General features: G+C 34.2%; 1 protein-coding gene across 6 annotated transcripts in view; it reads right to left on the bottom strand.

Moving 5' to 3' along the window:
• Positions 1-24,039, bottom strand: part of LHX2 (LIM homeobox 2) — a 35,134-nt gene extending 11,095 nt beyond the window's left edge. The window contains exons 1-3 of one of the 6 annotated variants that reach the window (XM_075260033.1): positions 23,882-24,039; positions 12,551-12,753; positions 11,063-11,442 (exon numbers count right to left, since the gene is read on the bottom strand). In XM_075260033.1, coding sequence (XP_075116134.1) covers positions 11,063-11,442; positions 12,551-12,750 — 580 coding nt within the window. In that variant the 5' untranslated portion in view covers positions 12,751-12,753; positions 23,882-24,039. Of the gene's footprint in view, positions 1-11,062; positions 11,443-12,550; positions 12,754-15,816; positions 16,667-19,840; positions 20,019-23,881 lie in introns of those variants that run through there. The other 5 variants (XM_075260031.1, XM_075260032.1, XM_075260030.1 and 2 more) reach the window with 5 other exon arrangements.
• Between the last annotated feature and the right edge of the window lie 2,272 nt (positions 24,040-26,311).

The following is a 26,311-nucleotide window of genomic DNA, read 5'->3' on the forward strand; positions in this document are numbered from 1 at the left end:
GCTTATGTAATAGTGTGATGCATGGTTTAGTTTTATGGTGCAAGAGGAGGAGATATTACACATGTAAAAGAAATCAAACCTCAATACAAGTAAAATAGGAGTGTATGAAATAAAATAAGTACATTTGAAGACTTCCTGGGGGTTCATATAGAAGCAAAATTCATCATTGCACCAAGACATATATGGTAAAGGTGTTGAGGCAACATAGCACTGCAGAATCAATCATACGCATACTGTATCTATAGTTCCTCCATACAGGTATAGGTGTCAGGGGTTGAGTCTATGGCAGACATGAATTTGTCATTTGGTACAGCACAGCGTGAGAGCAGAACTTAAAACAACCTGTGTCTGCAGTCTACATTCTGAGTGCTTGAGTTTCCTTTAGTTTTGTCCAGTTTCCTCCTACATTCCAATGACGTATGGAGAAGATAATTGGTTTCCTACAAAACTGCTCCTTACTTCTATGTGTGTATATGTAATGTAGATAGATAGATCGATCGATCGATCGATCGATAGATAGATACAGATATTAGATGAATAGATTGGATAGATAGATAGATAGATACTGTATGTTCTTCCATTAACCCTTTATACCACAATAGAGACAGAAAAGTATATATACCACCAACAATGACCAATAACTGCAATACTCCATTCTACATTGTACATGGAAGCTATGAGGATAAAGTCCAGGCTTCCACCTACCTCTAGAGGTGCAGCCCCATCATGGAGTCAGCACTCAGGAGCTCATTTCCTTTTACATTAAACCCCCCATTGTCTGGAAGAAAAGAGTAAACTCACAATAGTCAGAGAAAGCTAAACCCAGCACAATGCAGAGCACCCTCACAATAAACTTTCACCATGCAATCCATATACTTTCTTTCTGTCCTGGGAATTAAGTCTATGTAGGGATTCGGCCTCAGCATTCACCCCAAAGACTGCTCTCTGGGGGGAGGGGTAGAAATCTCCTTGCACTTAATGTACCATTGCTATGTAAACAGCTAGTCAATAGTCTACTAAACAAACAACATGCATGGGATGACAGTATAATGAGTGGTCAGTACTATAGTACACGATATGGTGCATTACAATGTCACAATGCTACAACCAGGAGTACAACCAGTATACTAACATTACTATTACTTGCAATGCAAATCCTACTACAATTATTATTATACCACAACCATCACTACTACTAGTTTTTCTACTAAATCATTACTCTGAACACATTATGTCCGCCTTCATTACTATTACTGTTATTTTTGCTAATATTATTAACTATTCTTCTTGATACTATTGATGATGCTATTTTATAATCACTATTATGACCTCCATTGTTTCTACTACTATTCTAGATAGATAGATAGATAGATAGATAGATAGATAGATAGATAGATAGATAGATAGATAGATAGATAGATATTACACAGACTGTATTAGCAACTTTCAAATAATGAATACAATTTAGAAGGTCAAAATTTTCCTCTGTCTACAAAAACTGAAGTAATGGATAACAATTTATTCTGCTACACGTGTGCTCCAAATTGAAGTGGTGAACACTTTGGTCAGTACATCAGGCTTATTTAATATATGCATGTTTTTATTTTGCCATAAATCTAGTAATGTGTATGTATATATACAGATGTAACAGCTATGACAATAACACTCATACTGCACCACCAGACTTTCATTTCACGCTCACACAAACTGTATAGTGTGGGCGCCATTCACTTTGGATGGGAAGAAGCTGCACTACACACACACACACACAATATATATATATATATATATATATATATATATATATATATATATATATATATATATATATATAATTTATTTTTAACTGTTTAGCCACAGCCCCTAGAGAATACAGGTATACATTATGTAACACAGTTTTATAGGGTTGGTTCTGGCTGCCATATTTTCTGCTTTACACCGATTAATACAGTGACCCAACAATTTGATACAATGACAGCTTGCCTTATGGACTCGTCTTATGGGTAATGATAAGTATAAGGTGGCACTGGCAACAAATGAAATGTTTATAGGGTGTAGTTGGTGTATAACACCTCAGTCTTTTAACTGCATTGTATTAATACGTTCTGTAAGCAAACAGGCATACGTAAAAATCACATGATCATCATGTTAAGGATTTAAGAAGGAAAACACAAAAGGAAGTTTACAGACTGAAAACTTGCAGAGTCACTCAACTGCCATGCCAAGCCATTAAACCTCCATCAAACGTGGCAGAGTTAATTACAAGTCATAGTGTAAGAATGACAGCTTGGCAGCAATGATACTGCATTATGTCTGCCACTGTGGGAACAGATATAATTAACTCATTAAATAGCCTCTGATAAGGTCATGCATAATGTATTGCTTTATTTGTGGCTAATATTAATATTATGTAAAGAGGGGACAAAATTTGATTCCTTGCAACGACCTTGAGATGGTTTTACAGGAAATACTGATGTCGAATTTATGAATTATTGTATATTTGGAAACCAAGTGTCAGTGGTGAAATCACAAGCGCTGGATACAACCTGAATTTGTAATTAATTTACTAATAATAATGGAATAATTTCCACGTTTTTTATTTTTCATGTGCATTTGTTTTTTGTTTTAAAAAAAAAAAAACCATTGCAATTTTAAATAATTTACCAACCTTTGAGTAGTTTTGTTGGTGATGTCACCACAATTAAACACCATAGGATTGGTGAGAACAATTTCTTCTAGTTTCCATATTTATACTTGTCACAGGTCTATATATGTACGGTTCAGAGATTCTGCTTGTGTGTATTAGTAGACATTTCATACTAGTTTATTTGGTTTAGTTGTGTTAGTCTACTGCTATTTTATTTATTATTTTTTCTGCTCAATTCTTATATTTAACACATGAGTTATGCAATTTGGATTTTAATCTTTCAAAAGATTATTTTAATACAGAAATGTGATTAAAAATAATAAATTGTGGCAAAAGTGAATAAAGAACAAAGAAAATTATTACAACTTAAGAATTTAAATAACAGAAAGTGCAGAACTGCAAAAAAATTGAAAGACTTACTATTTTTATCAATTTGCAAAAATTACACTTTTTTTGGTTTGCCTGGCGCACTATATAATTGTTTTAGTCATTTTATAAAAATTGGTAATAAAAAAAAACATAAACAAATGAACTTTTTGATTGAAGGATAGTTTTCAATAGTTTGCTTGAGCTTTGAAAATGTTCACAGAAGTTTGTGTTTCTTTTTTTAAATACATTTTTTAACACTTTAAGAGCCATAGAATTGAATGTAATCCATCAAGGTTTTTTTTTGTATCCATATTTATGTTTTTGTTTCTGTTTTACTGTTGAAAATTATTTAAGAAAATGTACAAAAATACCAGTGTGGCTATGACCATGGTCCTGTAACTGAACCAGAATCACAAAACTTATTGAAAGTAGAGGCATATGCAGACTTTAGTATTTTTAGTTTAGATTTTTCTTTAGCAGTCCAAATTTCAATAATTTTTTGATCTGATTCTATTTTTAGGGTAAAAAATTGTCAATACTGAGGTTTTTGTTTCTTTTCTTTTACTGATAGATTTTGTCATCAGTTTAAGTTCCATAGATATTAATAGGATCTATCAGATGACTCTTGGTTTCATGCTTTTTTGTCAAAATTATGTAAGTACAAGTACTAGACTGAATGCAGATTTGTATTATTCATTGGCCCAATCCGTTTGGATTAATTAAAAAAAAAACTGAAGCATACAAATACTATTGTGAATTCAACCTTAGCTTTGATTGACATTGGAATAAGCACAATTCCACCATGTTGGATTTAATTTTACATGTCAAAATTTAAAACCAAATATTTATTTCCTATCTGTATTTTAAAACCTTTTGTGGATCTAACTTTTCAACCAATGAGATTCAAGAATTTTTTTTAATTTTTTTTTTTTTTTTTTTTTAACTGTGTTCTTAATTTGATTGGGTAATGGACTCAAATACGTTGCTTTGAAGGTGTTAATAAAATCATTGTAACTTTGTATATGTTTAGAATATAATTTTTTTATAGCTTCTCTCTCGCTTAGTGTTTTTATGTTTTTTTTTTCTAAACAACATAAGAAATATAACTATATTTCCATATATAAAATATAACTATACTTTCCATCTAGGATATTCAATAGTACTTATACAATACCTAATAGTCTTTAGCTCTTTATCTAGTATATTGAAAGTTATAATTAATATTTTTTGTCTGTTGTGTTACTTATATGTGTCCGAGTGCAAATTTATCTAAACTAACTGGTAATCTGGTTCTCTGGAGGTAAAAACATTATTTTATACAAAATTATTCTATATAAAAATATATTTAAAAAAAAAAAAAATTAAATAAAACTAGAAATACCTGATAAAACATCGAAGTGACCTATAGCACAATATTATTTATTCTTAAAATTTATAAAATTTGTGTTATTTTTTTTTTAAGGAATAATTCAGGACTGACAAATATCACCATAACTCAGAGGACTGGTGCTGAAAATTGGATTTCTCTACAATCATTAACCAATCCCTTATCAAACTTTATAAAAATTAACACTTAACTCCATTTACATCACAAGCTAAAATAAGAGTTGTGGCAATAATATGATTCCCGAGAGAAAATGTTAATTCTATTTAACAGTGCACGCCACAGATTATCTTAACCCCTTTCTCTCCAAAGCAAATGGCCACACAGATGTGATAGTTCAGTGTACAAAAGCCAAAACAGAACCAAATATTATTTTGACTTTTGATATTAAATTCACAAGTTTTATTATTAAGTAGTCATTTTTATCATGAAGTACCGTAAATTTTGGGTGAATTTATAGAATTTTAACATACGCAAGGTGAACCCAAGACATCTATAAAAAAGCAGGACCTACAAAACAACAGGGTAACACAGCTATATAAGACATTGAAAGTCTTCAGGGCTCTGTGCTTACTAGTGGGCTTCCCATTTTTTTCAATGCTTTTGTCAAGAACTGTAATTTTGTTTCTAGTTTTGTATTTAATTTTTAATCAATTCAAGCCATGAAAAACTGAATGGGATTAGTTTCTGTTTTTTTCTTCTTTTTTTCATTAAAAAATATATATATATATCATTGAGGGCAGTGCCTATGGCAGATTGATGTAAGAATCAAGAAAAAAATAAATTTGTGTCAAATCATTAATTTTTTTTTTTTTTTTTTTTTTTTTTTTTTTACAGTATCCCAAGAATGCACCACTCTAAAAGCAAAACAAACAAAAAAAAGGAAACAAAATCATCAGTGTGAACAAAGCCCTGCTACATCTTTTGGGGCCTGAGATTAGAGCCAGGTGGTATAAAACCTGATTGATAAACTGATGTAGAGTGATATCATTTCATGTATCAGCTTAGTAACTAATGTGGATCAGATGTAAAAAAAATAAAATAAAAATACACAACAGAAACATCTCAATATTGTAATAGTAAAAATTATACAGCAAATATTGAGCCACAGTCAAAGTCATTGCTATCTCAAATAGTTGTTTAACTTTACCAATAAGAAGGTTCTTAGAATTAATATACTTATAGTCCAATTGATTCACTTTTTCATGTTGCTTTTGTAGCGCCAGAATATTCCACTGCAGTGTACACCTACACATTGGGCCTTGTCCCTGTTTATATGCAGTACATTTTATTTACTGTATCACCCGCATATGATTAATACAGCAGGTTACCAATATATTACTGGCCTCTATGAAAATTATTTCATCACTAATTGGCATATATTTATAATATTTATGCTAACAATGGATAAATGTTAATTTATAGTCATTAATTCAATCGTGTGTATTTGTACGAGTGTGTGTGCACGTGTGTTGGTGTATATGTGTGTCTGTGAGTGTGTTAATTGTTTACAATGTGTCCTAGAATTTAAACTCTTCTCTAACGACCCCCATAGACACTGAAACTGTTTGCACTGAACATACCCTGAACTGCCTCTAGGGGGAGCTGGAGAGCTGCAATTCTCATGCAGGCAGCGTCACCAAGAGAACATTAAAGCATTGTCACTTCAGGCTGCTTTTAAATAACAGAAGCTCAATTGCTCCTTTCAATCCTATTTATTGATTTACAATACATTTTTTTTTAATGTTTCATATCATGTATCTTTAGATTATACTCACTTTTGGGGTTCAGTGAGTTTTACCAACAAATATTGATTTTTTTTTCTATAATATACATACTGAATGTTTCCATTCACAGATGAGTGTAATATTTACCATACACCTCTCTTTATTACTTATATAATATAGTACTGATTTAATATTGTGATGGATTTTTTTATGACTTAAAATTTTTCATTATAATTAATACAATTTCCTATTTGCTTTGTTGATTGGTGTTATATTGCATTCAATTTCTTAAGATTTATATCATGACTTATTTACTTTAATATGTTGAATATATTTCTGTTACCTTCCAGGGTGTCATAAGCCCCACGTGATAAAATAATTATAGAGTATCAGATTTCTGCCCAACGTAATCGTTGTGTAATTATCGATTTTCACTGGGAATAAGTTAAAAAAAAAAAAAAGAAAGCAGCAAAGAAAAAGAGCAATGTGTATATTCTTGTATGCACACATACGTCTAAGGTTAGTTATTAAGTAAATGTATATTATTATTACATGGCTATAAAGATATGTGTAGATTCAGGAATAAGATAGATAGATAGATAGATAGATAGATAGATAGATAGATAGATAGATAGATAGATAGATAGATAGATAGATCTTTCTTGCTATACTTTCTATAACAATATATTATATGAGGTTATTTTAACCCTTTCCATCCAGCCAAAGAAAATAAAATATCCTAACACCCAAGAATAACCAATTGGTATAATTATCCAGCCTAGATAGAAGCTATGAGGATAAAGTCCAGGCTTCCACCTACCTCTAGAGGTGCAGCCCCATCATGGAGTCAGCACTCAGGAGCTCATTTCCTTTTACATTAAACCCCCCATTGTCTGGAAGAAAAGAGTAAACTCACAATAGTCAGAGAAAGCTAAACCCAGCACAATGCAGAGCACCCTCACAATAAACTTTCACCATGCAATCCATATACTTTCTTTCTGTCCTGGGAATTAAGTCCATGTAGGGATTCGGCCTCAGCATTCACCCCAAAGACTGCTCTCTGGGGGGAGGGGTAGAAATCTCCTTGCACTTAATGTACCATTGCTATGTAAACAGCTAGTCAATAGTCTACTAAACAAACAACATGCATGGGATGACAGTATAATGAGTGGTCAGTACTATAGTACATGATATAGTGCATTACACTGACACAATGCTACAACCAGGAGCACAACATAGCAGAAGTAGGAATAGTAGCAATAATAGCAGAAGTAGGAATAGTAGAAGTAATAGTAGAAGTAGGAATAGTAGTAGTAATAGTAGAAGTAGAAATACTAGCAATATTAGAAGTGTGCTAACATTATAACTGCTACTACTTCTAATATAATTTCTACTAGTATAACTACTGCTAGTATTGCTATAACTGCTTCTTCTACTTCCATTAGTACTGGTATTACTGCTATTACTACACCTACTGCTACTGTCTAGCACTACTCCAACTATTACTTGTGGCATTATTATGGTTATTACACCTACTAGTACTGCTACTATTATTACTACAGCTATAGTAATTATTAAAACGACTTTAGCTCCTACAATATCTACTATATTCACCTTTATTATGACTATCTTTATCACTATTTTTATTATATTTGCAAATAGTGTTATTGCCATGATGATGATTCTCAGGAATATTATCATTTTTATCACTATTATATCAACACTGTCATGAACAGTATTTGTTGCCATTTTTTCATTTTAACTCTTATGATTTTTACAATAATTTATAGTTTTACTTCTACTACTACCATCACCAATATTACTACATCACCAATATTACTACCACTACCAGCATCACCAATATTACACCCACTACTGCCATCACCATTACTAACTACCAGTATCACCAATATTACTACCACTACCAGCATCACCAATATTACACCCACTACTGCCATCACCAATATTACTACCACTACCAGCATCACCAATATTACTAACTACCAGTATCACCAATATTACACCCACTACTGCCATCACCAATATTACTAACTACCAGTATCACCAATATTACTACCACTACCAGCATCACCAATATCACACCCACTACTGCCATCACCAATATTACTACCACTACTACATCACCAATATTACAACCACTACCATCAATATTACTACAACTACCACATCACCAATATTACACCCACTACTACCATCACCAATATTGCTACCACTACCTTATCACCAATATTACACCCACTACTACTTCACCAATATTACTACCACTACCACCATCTCCAATATTACTACCACCACTACTTTACCAATATTACTACCACTACTACAATTACCAATATTACTACCACTTCTACAATTACCATAGGTTCTAGTAGTCATCAGAGTATTTACAGCCCCTAGAAATGACTTATCCCTGGCAGGATGACTACTCCAGTTTATGGTGACATTACCAGGGCACACACAGTCAGCATTGTACAGTGAGACCATGACCAGAAGGAATAAATGAACTCAGGCTTTAGATAGTGGTGGCACCAGGCACAGGTAGTATACTACATTGCTGTTTACACTGTACAGGTGCTTTTGCATGCATAAACAAAAAATATCCCAGGCCTTGATTTACTGACCTAAAAAATCCATCAGCCTTCTCTACTAAAAGCTGAGGGAGAATTCCGATCACATAGAGGGAGAGGGATACAGGCTTTTTGAAGTCCTAGTTCCCTTCTGAGCTATTTTCTGCTTGTCAAGATCCATCCACATCCAAATTGCCCCAGCTAAATCTCCTGGACCCTGCACAGTTATTGGGGCACAATGGCAGCTCTTTACCCCCTTAACAAAGAACACAGGGACTAAACAGGATTAATACAGATAGTGCTGTGTTCTCTAAATGGTTAAACGTTAACCCCTTTGGTGCCAACTGGACCAGAAATACTTATCTAAAAAGTCTCTGACAGAAGCAGATTTCCGCCTGAGAGGTGACATTATGGACAAAGTAATTACATGTGCGTGGAATGAGTAGGAGGGGGGGGGGAAATGCTTGGTTATAAAAACTACACACATAAATTCTAACACCATCTCTGTGTAATATATATCTACATTTTATCTACATATAGGCTATTAATCTCTAGGTTTAAAGTCTGTACATATAATGTATTTTATCAATTATATTATCCATCAATGTAAATAAAAATTTCATGTTGTAATCTCTAGATTTTTTTTACTTTCTCACTTTATTTCTATAGTGTCTCTCTATATATCTCTATAGCTATTTTATATCTATTTCTTCACATATCTGTTTATCTATTAATCCATGTTTCTTCGTATGTATATCTCTTTGTGTATATTTTGTTTTTCTCTGCATTATCTAATATATATATATATATATATATATATATATATATATATATATATATATATTCTGCCTCCATGTTATCTATCTATTACTATATTTTACTGTCAGATTGAATTACTTATTTATTTATATCTATGTGATTGTTTGTATTATCTATATTTCTTATCTGCTTATCTATATCACTCTTTGTATTTATTATCTCATTCTAACCAGTATCCAAACAATTATACAATTCTTATGCCTTATTATCTGGAAAGCTGTAGATCTAATCAGTAATAGACACTCCAAGTCCCCATCAAAAAAGTTATCTGTCCAGTTCAGTAGTTGTACAAATCTACAGTAAAAAACAAACTCTTCAAAAGAACTAAGAAATCCATATTCCGGCTCATTGGCACTAAGAATCAGTAAATCTGAAACCCCTAAATATTTGGTATATTTCCCTAGGCAGACCAGATCATTATTACATCCATTTCCCATTCATTTGATTTATTCTACTCAAACCAAACCTGCAAAATTGTTAAGTTCTATTTCTCTGCGAGATTCTAAAGAACCAGACGTCACGTTATTAACAATAGCAACAATTACAATCACAATAGCACCGTTTATAATAGACCTGAGTGTAATATTTTCAGTACCAACAGCAGACTATTATGTGATATTTTATAAACTAGAATTGCAGAATTTTATGTATCCACTTCTTCTCCTTAATGAACTTTTCATAGAAGACATTTCATTTTACCCACAATAAACACACATATATATGTATATCTTATAATGAGCTGTTCGCATATGCAATAACATACAATTAATAATCATACATGACTCATGGGCTGCTGGGTATGATTTTAGAGGGGAAATTGGTCTGCTCTTTATGAGGTGATGTATAAAGCAGGGACCAGAATTGTGTTACTGGGTATAATTATTAACACAAATACAGTCAGGAAAGCCGCAATCACAGCCTATTTCTGTTATTTATTGAGCGCTTCTGTGCAGACTGGAACCTGATGCAGGAGCTGCACTGCCACTCACATCTGATTACCCAGCACTCCACTCAGGCCTGGCACCTGCAACACCTGCTTAATCCCCTAGCAAGCACAATGCACAACCCCTGCCAGCATGGCCAGGGTTAATAGATAGAGCAATATAATAATCTTAATGTGTTATATTAGATTTTTTGCTTTTTTTTAACCATTAATATTCACAATGTACACTCTCCCCTTGCTTCAATATATCCAATATAGTAATATATTTCATTACAGAGACATAGATATCAAGCCTAAATTTTGCAGCCCTATTGTAGTTCTTATCCTCTGTCTTCTCTGATCAGAGGAGCTCCAGGAAGAAGCCTCTTCCTCTCTACCTTATTGCCATTCACTGCATTTCTACCTGAAGTGAAGAAATGCTAAGATCTCGACTCCTGCAATTACCAGCTTGACAGCACTCGATGCAAATAATTATCCCCAGCCAGGCTATTATTATCAGTTGAGATTTAATAAATGGAAGCTGTTTGGTGTAATCAAGAGGAAAACACAACATTAGGAATACATGAGAAAGCTGCCGCTGCTTACCTGCATTGTAAGCTGCCAGGTCTGCACCAGGCCCTGGACTCTTCCTTTTCCTAGGCCTGCCCTTCTGCACAGTCCCCACACCATTGTAATAAGGCAGCCCCAAGGAGGTAGCCCCAGACCCCAGTCCTGAACCCTTCCCTGATGTCACATCCGAGTGATTGAAATGGACTTGATACTCTCCCTGGATTAAAGTCTCAAAGTGGAGCCTGCAGTAGACCAGATTGTCCTTCATCCCAAAATGGTCCCCAGTGGTCAACATTTTGTTGCAAGTGTTGCAGGTAAAGCAGTTGAGGTGGTAGACTAAGTCCCTGGCTCTCATGACCATCTCAGAGGCTGAGATCCCCAAGTGACATCTGGCACATCTCTGGACTGAAAACCGCCTGCAAATACAGAGAAAGGGCACCGTTATAGCCAGTTAATCCAGGACTGAAGAACTTTCCCTACTATGTATAAAGGGTATAGAAAAAGGTTCATATATCTATATTTATGGAGATTCTTAGAGCCAGTGTCTGATTGAGGTTCATTGGGCCCACTAAATAAATTGATTCTGGGGGAACCACCCTCCAACAACCCACAGGAAATAGACCAAAGGATCATTCAGATTTGCATGTCTTCTTCTAGAGTATTATTGCATTAGAGCCTGGGCCCAGCAGAGGATCCTCTGGTTCTCTGATGGTCCAGTCTGACATTGCTCAGAGCTGGACATATGCAACATGAATTAGCAACTGTTTTTGGACTAATCTGTCAATCATCCCTTTCTCTACCCAGGCTGCTTGCATGAGACAGCTTTGTAAATAAATACATTAGGATGTATGTTCCTTTAATGGGCATGGTAGGATCTACCCACCATCAGCACTGTATGTGAACTTGTTACTTACTGCACTGGGTGATATGCAAAATTTCACTTACCATACCTAATGCGAACAACACCAGAGATATACATAATTTGCTTGGAAAATTAAGGTATGACTATTCCCCTCTCATATGCTCACAATGGTCCCGGAAGCAGAGCCAGAAGGAGATGTTTGTCAGGAATCTTACACTAGAGAGCAGATTTTCTCTTCCTGAGTAACCCACTCCTTTTTTGTAGAATAAAATAGATTTATAAGAAATCAGAGGATTCTGTTTTATTGTAGAAATATTATTTTAGTGGTTTATGGTGGTGGTGGTGTTATTGTAAGAGAAAGTGATATAATCACAACCTGGTGTGGGTTTGGGTTTTATAAGTTGAACAGTTGTTGTTTTTAATATTGTAAGAGTGAAGGTTGGTATTAATAAAATGTACATGAAATAACTGCAACCTGGGATATATAGAATGGGAAATTGGTGTCATTTATATCATTACCAATGTTTATTTCTACATTTTTGCAATTGCTGCATATATTGCTATAAATTATATAGAGACATGTAGCAGACGCATAAAGAGATCGATAAATATATAGATATAAATAGGCAACTCTTGCAGGGCATTGGGGGTGGCACTCATACCTGTAATAGTCCTCTTTGCAGTAGATGCTGCCATCTTTACTGAAGCAGGTGAGCTCAGACTCCAGGTTTAATTTACATTCACAACACTTCAAGCAACGCATGTGCCACTGCTTGTCCACTGCCAGGAGGTAATACCTGTCCGAGATCTTCCCTCCACAGCCGGCACACAGAGCAGCCCTGTCACTGCTAATGGAGGGCATCGTCTAGGGGGGCAAATATGAAGACATTAATATCAGCATACACACCCTTTCTATCATACACACAGTGCTTTATCAACTTGCTTCAATAAGAATGTTATGTACAGTGCTGTATGGGATACTACAACTACACAGCCTGCTACTATGTAAAGCCAAGAGCTTACAAGCATAAAATAAGTAGTAAAAAAAGATTTGATAGCATTAGTATGAACCCTAATACTTTACATTAGCCCCAAAAGCTTACAATCAAAGTATAAAAGAATGTGCAATACATAATTACCATAACAAACCTAGATGTATGAAATAATATAATAATAAAAAAGGAAAACAGAAACCCATTGAATATTATAGAACACTAAAGAACACAGAGCAAAGCCAAGAAAGGGTTAATACAAGTTGACCCTATTTTTTATTTTTACTTTTTTTTAACAAAGATTTCTTTGGCCCTATTACAGATTAGCATATATAATAATATAGCATAATCATAATAATATATCGTGCTCTACTTCATTTTTGGAAAATTCAAATTTTTGTTGTTGTGGTTTTTATTTCTTTTTGGTTTTATTACTATTTAAAATATAATATTTACCTAGTCCATTTTCTATAAAGAAAGCATTATTATAAATAGGCCACTTTGTCTTGTTATTATTTTACACTTTATTATCCAACTATATCTTCTATCTTCTGTGTACATGTAGATAACACTGAAAAGAGTCACTCGCTTTACACTGGAGACACAAGCTGATCGCAGGAAATACCAATCATTGGACTGGACTCACTATTCATAATTTTATAAGCAATTTCCTGGAAAGTCACAGAACTGTATACACGTTAGGCATGTATGGGCAAAATAGTAATCATTTATTTACATTTTATTCTTAATTTTTGTTTTGTTAATTTTATTTTAGAATTGTCTGTAAGGTTGAAAAAATTACATTACTTCTATTTCTTAATAAAGTTAAATTAATTTACATCTATATATCTGTATATACACACTATATATATATATTATATATATATATATATATATATATATAGTTTAAGTGCTGTACAGATATTTTTAGATTTTATATTTATTATAGCTCTTATATTCAATGGTTTGAATTTTATTTTTTTTTATATACTTGGGTGTATTCTAAATTATATTAACTTTTAGCCACCAATAATGGTTAGGAAAGATCAGATATTTGGACATATATTTTTTATTTGATTTACACTTGCTTTATAACAAAAAAAAAATTCTAATCTATTTTTAGTTTAAAAAAATTATATAATATTTTATATACTTTTATAATATGAATCTGAGCTCGACTGTTTTTTCTTGTTTTTTTTTCTAAGCTTTATGCAAATTGAGGAATATATTTCTATCTATCTATCTTAGGGGTTGTTTTTTTTTTAGAAAATATATTTAACTTATGTATTTGATTTTTTTGATGCAATATCTTTTGACAATAATAACATTTGGATCTGAGTCTGGTATATACACTTGGTGATACACATAGATTACTGTTCTCTCTCCTATTTTTCATTACTGGTGTTGTTATAATTAATACTGCATCTTTTATCAATAATACTACTGGTAGTATTAATATTAGTGGTCGCTGTACTAACTTATTTTTATTTGTCTATCTATAATCTGTTGTAATTGTAGACTACAGCTCTGGGCCCCTCCCTACCTCGGACTTGAATCCCGGCCACTGCCTAATATCTCAGCCACCCCTCTGTCTATGACAGAACTGATGGTTGAGAGATATATATATATATATATATATATATATATATATATATATATATATATATATATATATATATATATATATATATATATATCTGTGCCCTAGTCTTACCTTTATTGGCAAAGTATCACAATCTACTACAAGATATTAATTGTTGACAAATATATATATTTTTTTAATTTCTTTGGGGTAATATTTGTTCTTCACATTCTTCCTGAAGAAAATATTGTAATAAACAGGTCAATTTGTTTTGCTATTAATTAACATTTACAAATCTATATCCATCTACTGTGCACATGTAGATGACACAGAAAGGAATCACTCACTTTATCCTACAGACATCAGTTGATCATAGAAAATATAGATCACTGGACTGGACTATTAATACTTTTCTAAACAATTTCCTGGAAAGTCACAGCACTGGGAATACAAAGGAAAGTTGATTTTGTTATTCTGTTATTAACATTTTCACTATTATTTAATATTTTGATTTTGTAGATTTTCCTTAAAAACTTTGGTTTATATATTTTTGAAATAAAAATCATTTCAAATCATTTCTATTTTTGAAGTGAATTAGATATTTTAATTTTATAGACACACAATATTATATATATATATATATATATATATATATATATATATATATATATATATATATATATATATATATATATTTATATATTTCCTGGAAAGTCACAGGAATAATATATATAAATACCACGAATACATAAATAACATTTTTAGATTTTTTTTTTATTGTACTTGTTTATTTTGTCGCTTATGTCCAGTCACTTTGGATAATATTTTCTAATGTGGGTTTAGATACTAATTTACAACAATGCTTATGACTACAGATAAGATAACTAGAAAAGATCAATTTAATTTTCTTTGATTTGCTAACAATATTATGATGATTAAAATTCTAATTTGTTTCATTATTTCAGATCTGACGGATAAGAAGTTTGCTTTGTTATTACTATTAACATTACTTGGGTTGCATTGTTCTTTTTTGTTTTTAGGTTTTTTTTAAGCTGTTTGAAGTTAAAGTTATATAATTTATTTGATATAGATTCTATATATCTATCATAGGTTTTTAAATTTAATATTTACCCCTATATTACATTTTGGGTGCAGTATGTTATAATAGCAAGCAATACAATTCTGATCTGATTTTGGTATCACATAGCTATATGAATGACTTACACACAGATTGCTGCTCTCCATCTTATGTTACATTATTACTGTTATTGGTATAATAATATACTTCTATCAGTATTATTGCTAGTGGCATTAATATTAAAAGTAACAACATTTATTACTATTATTTGGTTACCTTTAATGTAATATAATTGCAGCCTGCAGCCCTGGCCTCTCCCCACCCCAGACTTAAATCCCGTCCGCTGCCTACCGTCTCAGTCTCCCCTCTGTCTATAGCAGAGCTGATGGCTGAGGCTTCAGTTTTGGATCTTCTGTCCATCTCGTCGATGACCCCATGCATCTCCCCCCCTGACAGACTGTGGAAAAGCATCTCTGGAGCGTGGAAAGAACACGTGTGGTGGGAATCTTTACAGATGCTGTGGTAGCTGCAACCTACTTCCATAAACTGGAGTCCTAAGCCATGCATTGACTGTCCCCCTGAGGAGCAGACTGGTTCCTGGGACGGTTCCTTGCCGATGAAACCAAAAACCCACAGGTGTTAAAAGTCAATGTCCTAAAAAGGTGTCCTTCCTCAAGAATGTCATGTGATGATCCCGATAACTAGAAGGCTAACCTTGAGGACATTGCTGCTGCCGCTGGTGGTGGTGATCCTCAGGTGGCCTCTGGAGTTGCAGGACTTCTCAGTGTGGTCACAAGCACAACTGTCCTATAGCTTTAAATACTATAAAGATCAGATGAAAAAGATGAAATTAGACATCTAGGCCTTTCACAGTGCAGAAGGGACAGGCTCCAGTCATCATCTGCAACATCTTTGACTCAGTCCTCCAAAAAGGAGCAGAAGTTTGTGCAGCGGAGAAATAGATTTCTTATTTATTGATCACAACTAAATTCCCCAAATCAACTTGAGAGTGGTGTGTGGGTCCTGTGGATCTTCCTGCAGGCAGGGCTGAGTATGAGTAATGGGGGAGGAGGGTCTTCTGCATGGACTTGGTGTAATCCCTTAAAGTGAGAAGCTCTCTTCTTTATTTCTGTTCTGCAGTCCTGTGTGCACTGAGCTCTGCACCTTTTCTACAGGGCCTGTGATGTCATCACAGACCTCCTTCCCATTGGCTGCTGCCTGCCACTGGCTGCTTATTATAGATAGCACTGTGTGTATGGGGTGGGGGGCACAGCAGTTTGCATGCAGCAGAGGGTCTGTTCTGCTCTCCCCTATAATATGCTACCCTGTACCACAATGTTAGAGGGGACATGGGCACCTCATCTTCTACGGCGACACTTTCTTAAATCATCTATTCTTTTCAATTGCATGTTCTATAAGGACATTTACACAGGATGCTCCAATTTTTGCAATATATTATACATTATAATACATATAGTGCAGTATTACAATATATTAGTATTTTTGCTAGTATTACACAATATATTATTTAGCGTTATCAGTTGGATAACCTAAACTTTGCTATGAAGGTCAGTTATATAAAAGAGTTATAATGGGTGTAATATAGTTATGATATAGTTATAATAGTATGATACATTCAATAATGCGAAAAAAAATTACCCCCCTTGTCATGTCTCAAAGTATCTATGTTTTTCACATTCACTATCAATGAGAATACATGAGGTCTCTCTTCTAATACAAAAGCATTTTGGAAATGTGGATGGAATTTAAAAATCCAAGGGAAAAAGAACGGGAGGAGGGGATGAGAGGAAAGCTTAACTCCTTCAATACCAGAGGCTGCTTGCAAAATGTACGTAATTGTAGGCAGCTCTCTAGCAGCAGGAGGGTTAACAGAGATCAATTAGAAAAAAAAAAAGGAGTTGTTGATTAGAAAGCCAAACATTTAGTGTAACAAATTCGGCAGTTCAGTCTCCAAATCCATCAGAGACACAGCACAGGGTGTATACTGTATATATATCCTCCCCATCCACCCGGTGTATGAAATATTTAGTTATACATGAAATAGATCCAATGATACAACATAGCAGCTAACGATCCACTGACACACTGCATCAGCACAGGCACAAGTGGACATGAAATACAGCAATTCTCCGCGTTTTATCTGGAAATATGTGTAGATAGATATGATAGACAATATAAATGATATAGGTAGAGAGACTACATAAATGAGAAGATACGTGACAGATTAGAGAGATAAAGAGGGATGGATGTGATACATAATACAAATTATGGTAGATAGATATAATAGACAATGTAAATGAGATGATAGATGAGGATTAGCTAGATAAATAGGTAGATAGATGTGATCATATAAATTATAAAGAAGGAGAGATAGATAGAGGTAGACATTAAATAGATAAATGCTATCACAGACAATAAAAATGAGATAATAGATGAAAGATTAGATAGATGTCACAGATAATACAAATTAGATAGATAGATAGATAGATAGATAGAGACAGATAGATGATAGATAGAGAGAGAGATAGATGAGATAGATAGATAGAGATAGATAGATAATGTAGGTAGACAATAGATAGATATAATAGACAATATAAACAAGATGATAGATGACATATCAGATAGATCAATGTAATACATAATCCAATTTATATAGATAATGAGAGATAGATAGATAGATAGATAGATAGATAGATAGATAGGCAAAGGATTACACCGCACTCCATAATTCCAAAAATGTATAAAGATAGATAAATATGAGACAAATAAAGATAGATCGATATGAGATAGATAAAGATAGATATAGATATAGAATAAACATAGATAAAATGTAAATTATTACGACAGATACTTTTTGTACTACATTTATATTGTGATAATATCATAATGTCACTTCTATGATTGTAAATAATCAAATATTGTATTTTATTTCTATCCACAAATATAGCAAACACCCCTCCCTCAATATAAAGCTTGGTGCATTTTACACTTTCCCCTTCATTTAACTCCGTCCCCACAAACACCCTAAACATACACCTATGGATGTGTGCCCCTACTAAGTCTACAGTTAACCCTTTCACCACCAGCAACACAAACCCATTCTATACGTATTTCTATCTATGTGTGCGTGTGTGTATGTGAATAGTGGGTGCAGGAGTGTTAGCGTATTATCCTGTGGAGATTTCCTTATAAACACAAGGACCTTTCAGAATTTGTAAGTAGCTGCCTAATCTGGCGCCTGTGGGATCTGCTCAGACCAACCCAATGCAGAGGAGTCTCCTGTACCAGAGCAGCAAAGACTATTTGTTCTGGCGTCTTTATGATTTTGCTCAAAAGGAAATAAATGTTTAACCTCTTAATGTCCAAAGAAAATTCTAGAAAGCAGAATTTTGGGATAAACTATTTTTAGTCACCATCATCAACCTTCTCCATTCCATATCAATAAAAAGGTAACATGTCCAATATATATAAGCAATATACAACCTATAGGAAGAGTGAGATAGGACATATTCTAATGATAATAAAATATAGGTAGAGATAGAATACTGCACATGATGTAAACATTCAGAGTGGCATGGGGCAGTGCCCACACATACAGGGCAGTAACTAATTTCAAGTATAAAAGATATATATATATATATTTCCTCTTTTTAGATAGATTGGTTAGTTTCCAGGCCTTGTATGCCCCTGTTTCTAGGGTTACATTAAGACTGCTGAGGAGCAGCATCTCTGGACCAGCGATGGTCCCACAACCTCTTATTCTGCAATAAGATGACAGGTGAACAAACCACAAATGCTGAGACTCCCCAGCCAACGCCTGTGTGTAGTAATCAGCTATAGTATACCATCTGCCAGCTACAAGAAGCCCAGAGCCTATACCAGCTCCCAGCCTAGCTAGTGTGACTAAAGCCCAACAAAGGGACTTTGCACAAGGCACAAGGCTGGGAACCCGATGTACAATCCATACCACCAGCTAAACCCTGTATATGTCATGTTAATAGGATCATCTCCGCTGGGGTTGGCTGGACCTGGGATGGCCCAGGTAAGTAAGGGGTTAAAGAGAGGATTCAGTGGGAAGAAGTGAGGAGGAGGATGTGATTGATCTGTCATATGTTTCCCAAGTCTCATACGGTCATTAAGACTTAATATATAGCACAGCATACAATAAAGCAGGAATTAAAACATGGTAGTAGCTGGAGGCAGCCTGCACATTGTCTGCTGTGGTGTTATGTCTTCATAGATCAGTCAGTGACACGGGGTAATTAATCATTTTACTCACATGGAAATGGGGCCTAATCCATTCATTGCCCGCACTGGTGTAACAAGCAGCAGATCACTCTTCCTCTCTACATCCAGGAGGGAGACAATGATGTATATAGAGCTGATGGGATGTGGGGTAAGGACCTCATGCTTTGTGTTCATGATAACTGCATTGTTTATGCTCTGTGGATGTGTTCTTCACTTTCCAGGCACTGATGTGCTGCTAACACATGAGGCACTTTGCTTTTTGACAGAAAGATCAGATCTACAGTTCTTGTTGTCTCTGGAGGATACCTGTACACTTCTACTATGGAGACAATCCCTCATTCATATTGCACCCAAAGACTACAACGGCCATAAATAGTCAAAGATAATATAGCGCAATGATATTAACTACATTTACTGAGGAAGGGTCCTCCGTGGATTTATCACCAGTCTACCAGTTGTAAGATACAAGCAGGTAACTGGGTTTACTGGAAGGTGAGACTGTGTTTTATGCTACATGTGGCTGAGTAAAGAACTTGGACCAATAGATATGGATTCTGATAACCTTTCTGGATCATAGCTAGATAAGTAAACCGATAGAAAGATAGACAGAGGTAGATAACCAGAAAGAGATAGATAGATAGATAGATAGATAGATAGATAGATAGATAGATAGATAGATAGATAGATAGATAGGAGTGATCAACTGAATACAGGTTGACAGATAAACAGATAGAAAGTGATCAGCCAACATACGGATCAATAGATAAATAAATAGCAGGACAATCTCAGTTTGATACTTAATACAACTTACAGTAATATATTATATCACTTTACATAGGACATATATTAACTCAGTAACTAGTGTGAGTATAAATGTCAGCTACAGATGTCGCACAGTTAACCTGATTTTCTGCCATAAATTTATATCCGTTTATCTATAAATTACAATAGATAGAGAATAGTGTGCAGAAAATTTTAACTTGATATATAACGCAGCACCTCCCAAGTCAAGGTAAAGTTTGCTGTATCAATGCATTTAACATGTTAAGTGTCAAGTTAAAGTTACAACTCTAACTATATATAACTGTAAATGTAATCTCTACAATTGAATAAAAAAAAAGATTAAGCAGTTTTTAATTTGATGAATTCTTATAGTTACAGCATAAGCCAAGATATTAATTTTAATACTATATGAAAACAAATTTACTTTACCTAATTCATTTATTTGCATAAAACATGCAAATGAAAATGTTCAGTTAAAATATGGGAGTTCCTGACAACCAGTATATGCGAATATATAGTGAATGGGGATGGGTGGGCTATATCACAGTAGAACTATCTACTTCAAAGTATGTGATTGATCATGGTGTACCCCAGCTAAATCCTAAGAAAACTAATAAGAAAGCTATACATGGAAATAAGTTACTCAAAAATAATAATAAATCATAGTTTGGAAAGAAAGAAGAGAAAAGTAGATAGGTAGATAGATAGATAGATAGATAGATAGATAGATAGATAGATAGATAGATAGACTGACTGACTACTGGTTCTCTATAGAAGAAGTGTCTGTATCTTTGTGTGAACTAAACTCTGTCAATCTGTTTATCTCTCTTCTTCCCCTATCATGGTATCACAGTGCATTCCCTGACATGGAGCTCTTCCACAATTGATGGAGAGCAGTTTGGGTTTTATAGCTGTATTTAGGGGGGAGGGGGGTCCTGCTGCTGGAAATCTGTCTACAGTTGATTTTCTTGTAAGAGAAGTGTTGCTGAAAACCTTAAAACATCCGCATTCTTTATTACAACAGTATCCAATTACTGTGCAACCAAAGCAAGAGCTACAAGTAGCCAGGGAAATGGGGGGTTAATTGCTAAAGCCCCACTTAACACATTTCATTCCCATCCCCCCCCCTCCATCTTAGGTGTCCCACAAAATATCTTGCACACAGCAGCAAGAAAACCTCTATAGAAGGATCAGGGGTTGCAAATCACACTGACAATGCGAATAGCTGTTTAATGCGCTCACATTCCATCCATCAGACAACAGTCTTCATGTGCTGCGTCGTATTATCATTATTAGTATTAGAATAATAGGTTGTGTTATAACAAATGATGAGTGATATGCTGTATGCATGTAAACTATCACAATAAATACAGGAATCCCTCACTCAAGTCATCATAGTCTACTGTGTGAATCTATCTATGTATGCATGATATATCTATGCATAGCCATACTAACAAATTCAGTCTATAAACGCTACATCTATATCAGTTACAATAATCTATCATTAATTCATTTTTATTCACATATTCTGTCTATAGGCAGTAGCTATCTACATTTATCTACATTTATCTATCTGTACATTTAAGTATCTAGCTATCTACCTAGTAAATTATCCATTTGATTGACTCACTATTCAGCATGACAGATGATAGATAGATAGATAGATAGATAGATAGATAGATAGATAGATAGATAATAGACCACTATTTCGCATTAATGAAGTGCTGGGTCAGGCACACTAAAGGAAAGGTCATCCCAAGTTATTCAGACATCGCCATACTCCGCATTTAGTTAGGAAACTTTACATCCTGTTGAAAAGAACTAACACACATAGATAGAATAGATAGATAGATAGATAGATAGATAGATAGATAGATAGATAGATAGATTCTATACATTCTATCACCAGGATAATTCTCATGACAGTCATTTATTATATGTATAATTTACACCGCAACAAATCATTATAACAAACCCTATACATTCAATGACTTCCCAAATGTAAGCGTCAGGTTCTGGTTACCAATACAATCATAGATATATCTTTGTCACTGAGCAATACACAGGAGACCGGTATCTCTGGCCATTACAGAACAATGACAAGTCTAGTGTGATATTGTGCTTTCATAGACCCATGTATAAGTAATAATAAGAACAATAGTAATCTAAATATTACTTGTATTATAATACTGTTCTGGGTCTCTACATTACTGTTACAACAGGGAATAAAACAATTGATTAAAAGGACCAAGCAGAAGTTCAGGTCCTCCATATACATGAAGGCTCAGGTGTACTGTGCTGCTAGAAGCCCCCTCCTTCTCCTCCCAAATCTGGTTTGTTTGTATTGTGCTGGCATTAATTAGACAGGTATGTGTTTAATTACTGTGAATAGATCTGCATTCTGCCAGCAGCTTTATGAATTATACAGGCATATTCTATATTATTATGATGCAAATGCAGAAATCTACACTTGTGAATATCAATCCCTTCCTATATGTATAGGAAAGCCTACAATCCTCCCAGCATCTGCTGGATCACACAAGCCTCTTTTCTAAGAGGGACCATTTTCATATGATGATATTGTAATATGATCTGCAATGACAGAATGCATGACAGTTGTCCCACAATACATGGCAAGTCAGTCAAAGGACAGGAGCGACATTTGGATAATTAGCACCCATTGGGCAGTCAATCAGGCGCAGAGGACAAGCTGAAAAAAAACCCACAGAGGACTTGGAGACAAAAGGTGCCCAGCCTGCCCAGGATTAACTGCTCCAAAGCGATCTAAATGCTTTTGTATCCAGTGCTCCCTGCATCCTCCCAGGGATCCCACTGAGGCAGCACCAGGGTTAAACCTCCTTTCATTCACCTCTTCTATGGAACAGCACAAAAGCTCTAGATATATCTATTTGTTCTAAGAGCATGGAAGTTGGTTTTTCCTGAGCCCTACAAATAATAAAGGGTGAATCCTTGATTTCCAGTGCTAGAGATTAATTTCATTACAAGCGTATTTGGCTTCATGTAATAAATTAGCAGAATTGTACTAAACACTCCAGTAATAGGCTCTCGGGGAGGAATTAATACAGCACTGAGACTTTATGGCCACAGTCAATTCTTTGCAACTAGCAGGACCTGCCAGCAACAACATAAGGGTCCCCAAACCACCAATGCACAAAGACTATGGTCCCTATGGACAGAAGAGAGTGAGGGACTGGGGTGCCAGAGGACCAGAGCACACCCCTTTGCCATCCCATGCCATATAATAGAGGAGAGAGAAAGGAGTTCTTACCTTGCTGATCCAAACAGTATGGGTAGAGCAGACCTGGAGGATCCTGTGTGCTGTTCTCTGGGTGGGGTATATTCTGCTATATGCATATGTACAGTAACACACAGAGAAGGGAGTGTGTGAGAGTCTCTGTAAATCAGCCCTATTCTTTTCTGCATGGTACAGTCTGCACTACTGAGCACATATCTCCAATCACTTGGCATATATGGCTTGGCACATAAGGGGCTGACTGTATAGAAAGATGCTACTCAGCAAGAATCCCATGGTAATGATCATCAGGACCAGCAGTGTCTCTCCATAGCAAATAGGTAGAGCCTTATTCCTAGTGCAACTCAGGTCATCATCACTATTATGTGACAGTGTTATCAAAGGATATATATATATATATATATATATATATATATATATATATATATATATATCTTGTGCGTGTCAGTTTTTCATTTTGTTCTAAATTCCGATAACCTGGGGCCATAAAACCTGTGGGCGCAGTATATACACATGTCTGGTCTTTTACAGAGGTCTCTGTATATATTTGTCTACCTTAAATCTTAAAAACTTCAAAAATCAATCAAAATACAAGAAAACTCCAGCAACAATTTCCAGACGATCAATGACTTGTAGGATTTAACGTGACAACATAAAACAGGACTGAAAATCTAAATCATAATAATGTTTGTATCACATCCGGATATACATGTATACTGTCATGTCCAGAAAACTTTTTCATAACTGCTAAAGATTAGAGGAACAGGAACAATTCAGCCATATACATTCACAAATGTTTATAATTAACCTCTTCTTTGCTAACCAAATTTAGCACAGACGGTCCTGTGTAGGAAGATATAAGATGCATTAAGATTTTCCCAGTGGATCACATTCCTATGTGCGGACATACCTAGGAACAATTGTCTATTCCTTATATTTTATGTTGGGAAACATTTTAGAAAGTAACAATAAAAATAAAGAATGAAGCAAACATGGAAGCAGCTGACAAAAAAAGTTTATCTACCAAAATAATGAGTCATTGAGAATGTGCCACATTTCTTTCCTACATGTATTATAGACAAAATGTATGACAGATGTTCTTACAGTGAATGCAATAAATGAATCCGGTTACAATAACTTTGTCTTTTATTTTTCTAAACAGGACGTAGAAGCAACACCAAGCGAAGACTAAATTAATGTGACACGAGCACATATACACACAAAGATAGAACTATAGACAATAGAAAGATGAACAATATAGATCTGAGATTAATAGACAGAGTGATAGGTAATGGATTGATAAGTAGGGAGTATATCATATATATATATATATATATATATATATATATAGATAGATAGATAGATAGATAGATAGATAGATAGATAGAGAGATAGATGAGCACTGTAACTTAGCAAATGATGAAAAAAGTAAGCTCCTTTACCCATACATGGTCAGAATTATTGTCACTTTTCAACAATTCTTATACACTTTCCTCCTTCTTTCCTCTAATTTCTATATAGATATATGGATATGAAATTGATAGATCAGTAGGTAAAAGATAGCATACACACACACACACACACATATATATATATATATATATATATATATATATATATATATATATATATATATATATCTCTATCATAAATAGATAAAATGTTCCTTCTATGTATTGGGATACTGTATTTATGTATTTACCAAGAACTGCAAATAAAATCACCAAAAACACCAGAAGAAGTCTCTTACAGCAATAGCCGGATATTCCAAGGGCTCCGTCATACGAATTAATTGAGACATTCACATCTCACAGTTAACCCCTTATTCACTCACATGAAGAAAAACTGAAAAATCTGTTCCAATGTGTGGAGATATAATCATGTACGCTAAAATGTGGTCGTTGTGTGGAAATATTTGTGTATTTACAATTTGCGTTTTTATTCTATTTGTCTAGTGCCACAAAAGATTTAGGGAAGGTGATAGACATAGATGATAGATTGAAAGATAATAGATACATAAATTGAAAGAAAAGTTATACATAGTAAGACAGATACATAGATAGGTTGATACACAGATACATGAAAATGCTAATAGATAAATAAATGAATATACCACAGATATAATATAGATAAATATGCATAATAGGTAGTAGGATAGATATAGAGATACATGAACGGTATATACAAAGATACATATATACATCAGTAAATAGATAAAGATACATGCGACATATGTAAGTAACATATTGCTAAAAAGAAAATAGATAATATAAATTTCAGATAGATAGACCGACTAATACAACATCTGGTGCTAAGACCATTCAAAGATTCTAAAAACGTGATAGACGCACACATAAAGAGAGATTGCAACAGATAATATATAGAATTATATTTGACAGATAATACATGGCAAGGTATATGAGATCAATAGATAGATAATAAATA

The sequence above is a fragment of the Leptodactylus fuscus genome, chromosome 11 (assembly GCF_031893055.1).
Source record: "Leptodactylus fuscus isolate aLepFus1 chromosome 11, aLepFus1.hap2, whole genome shotgun sequence".
Classification (NCBI taxonomy): Eukaryota; Metazoa; Chordata; class Amphibia; order Anura; family Leptodactylidae; genus Leptodactylus; species Leptodactylus fuscus.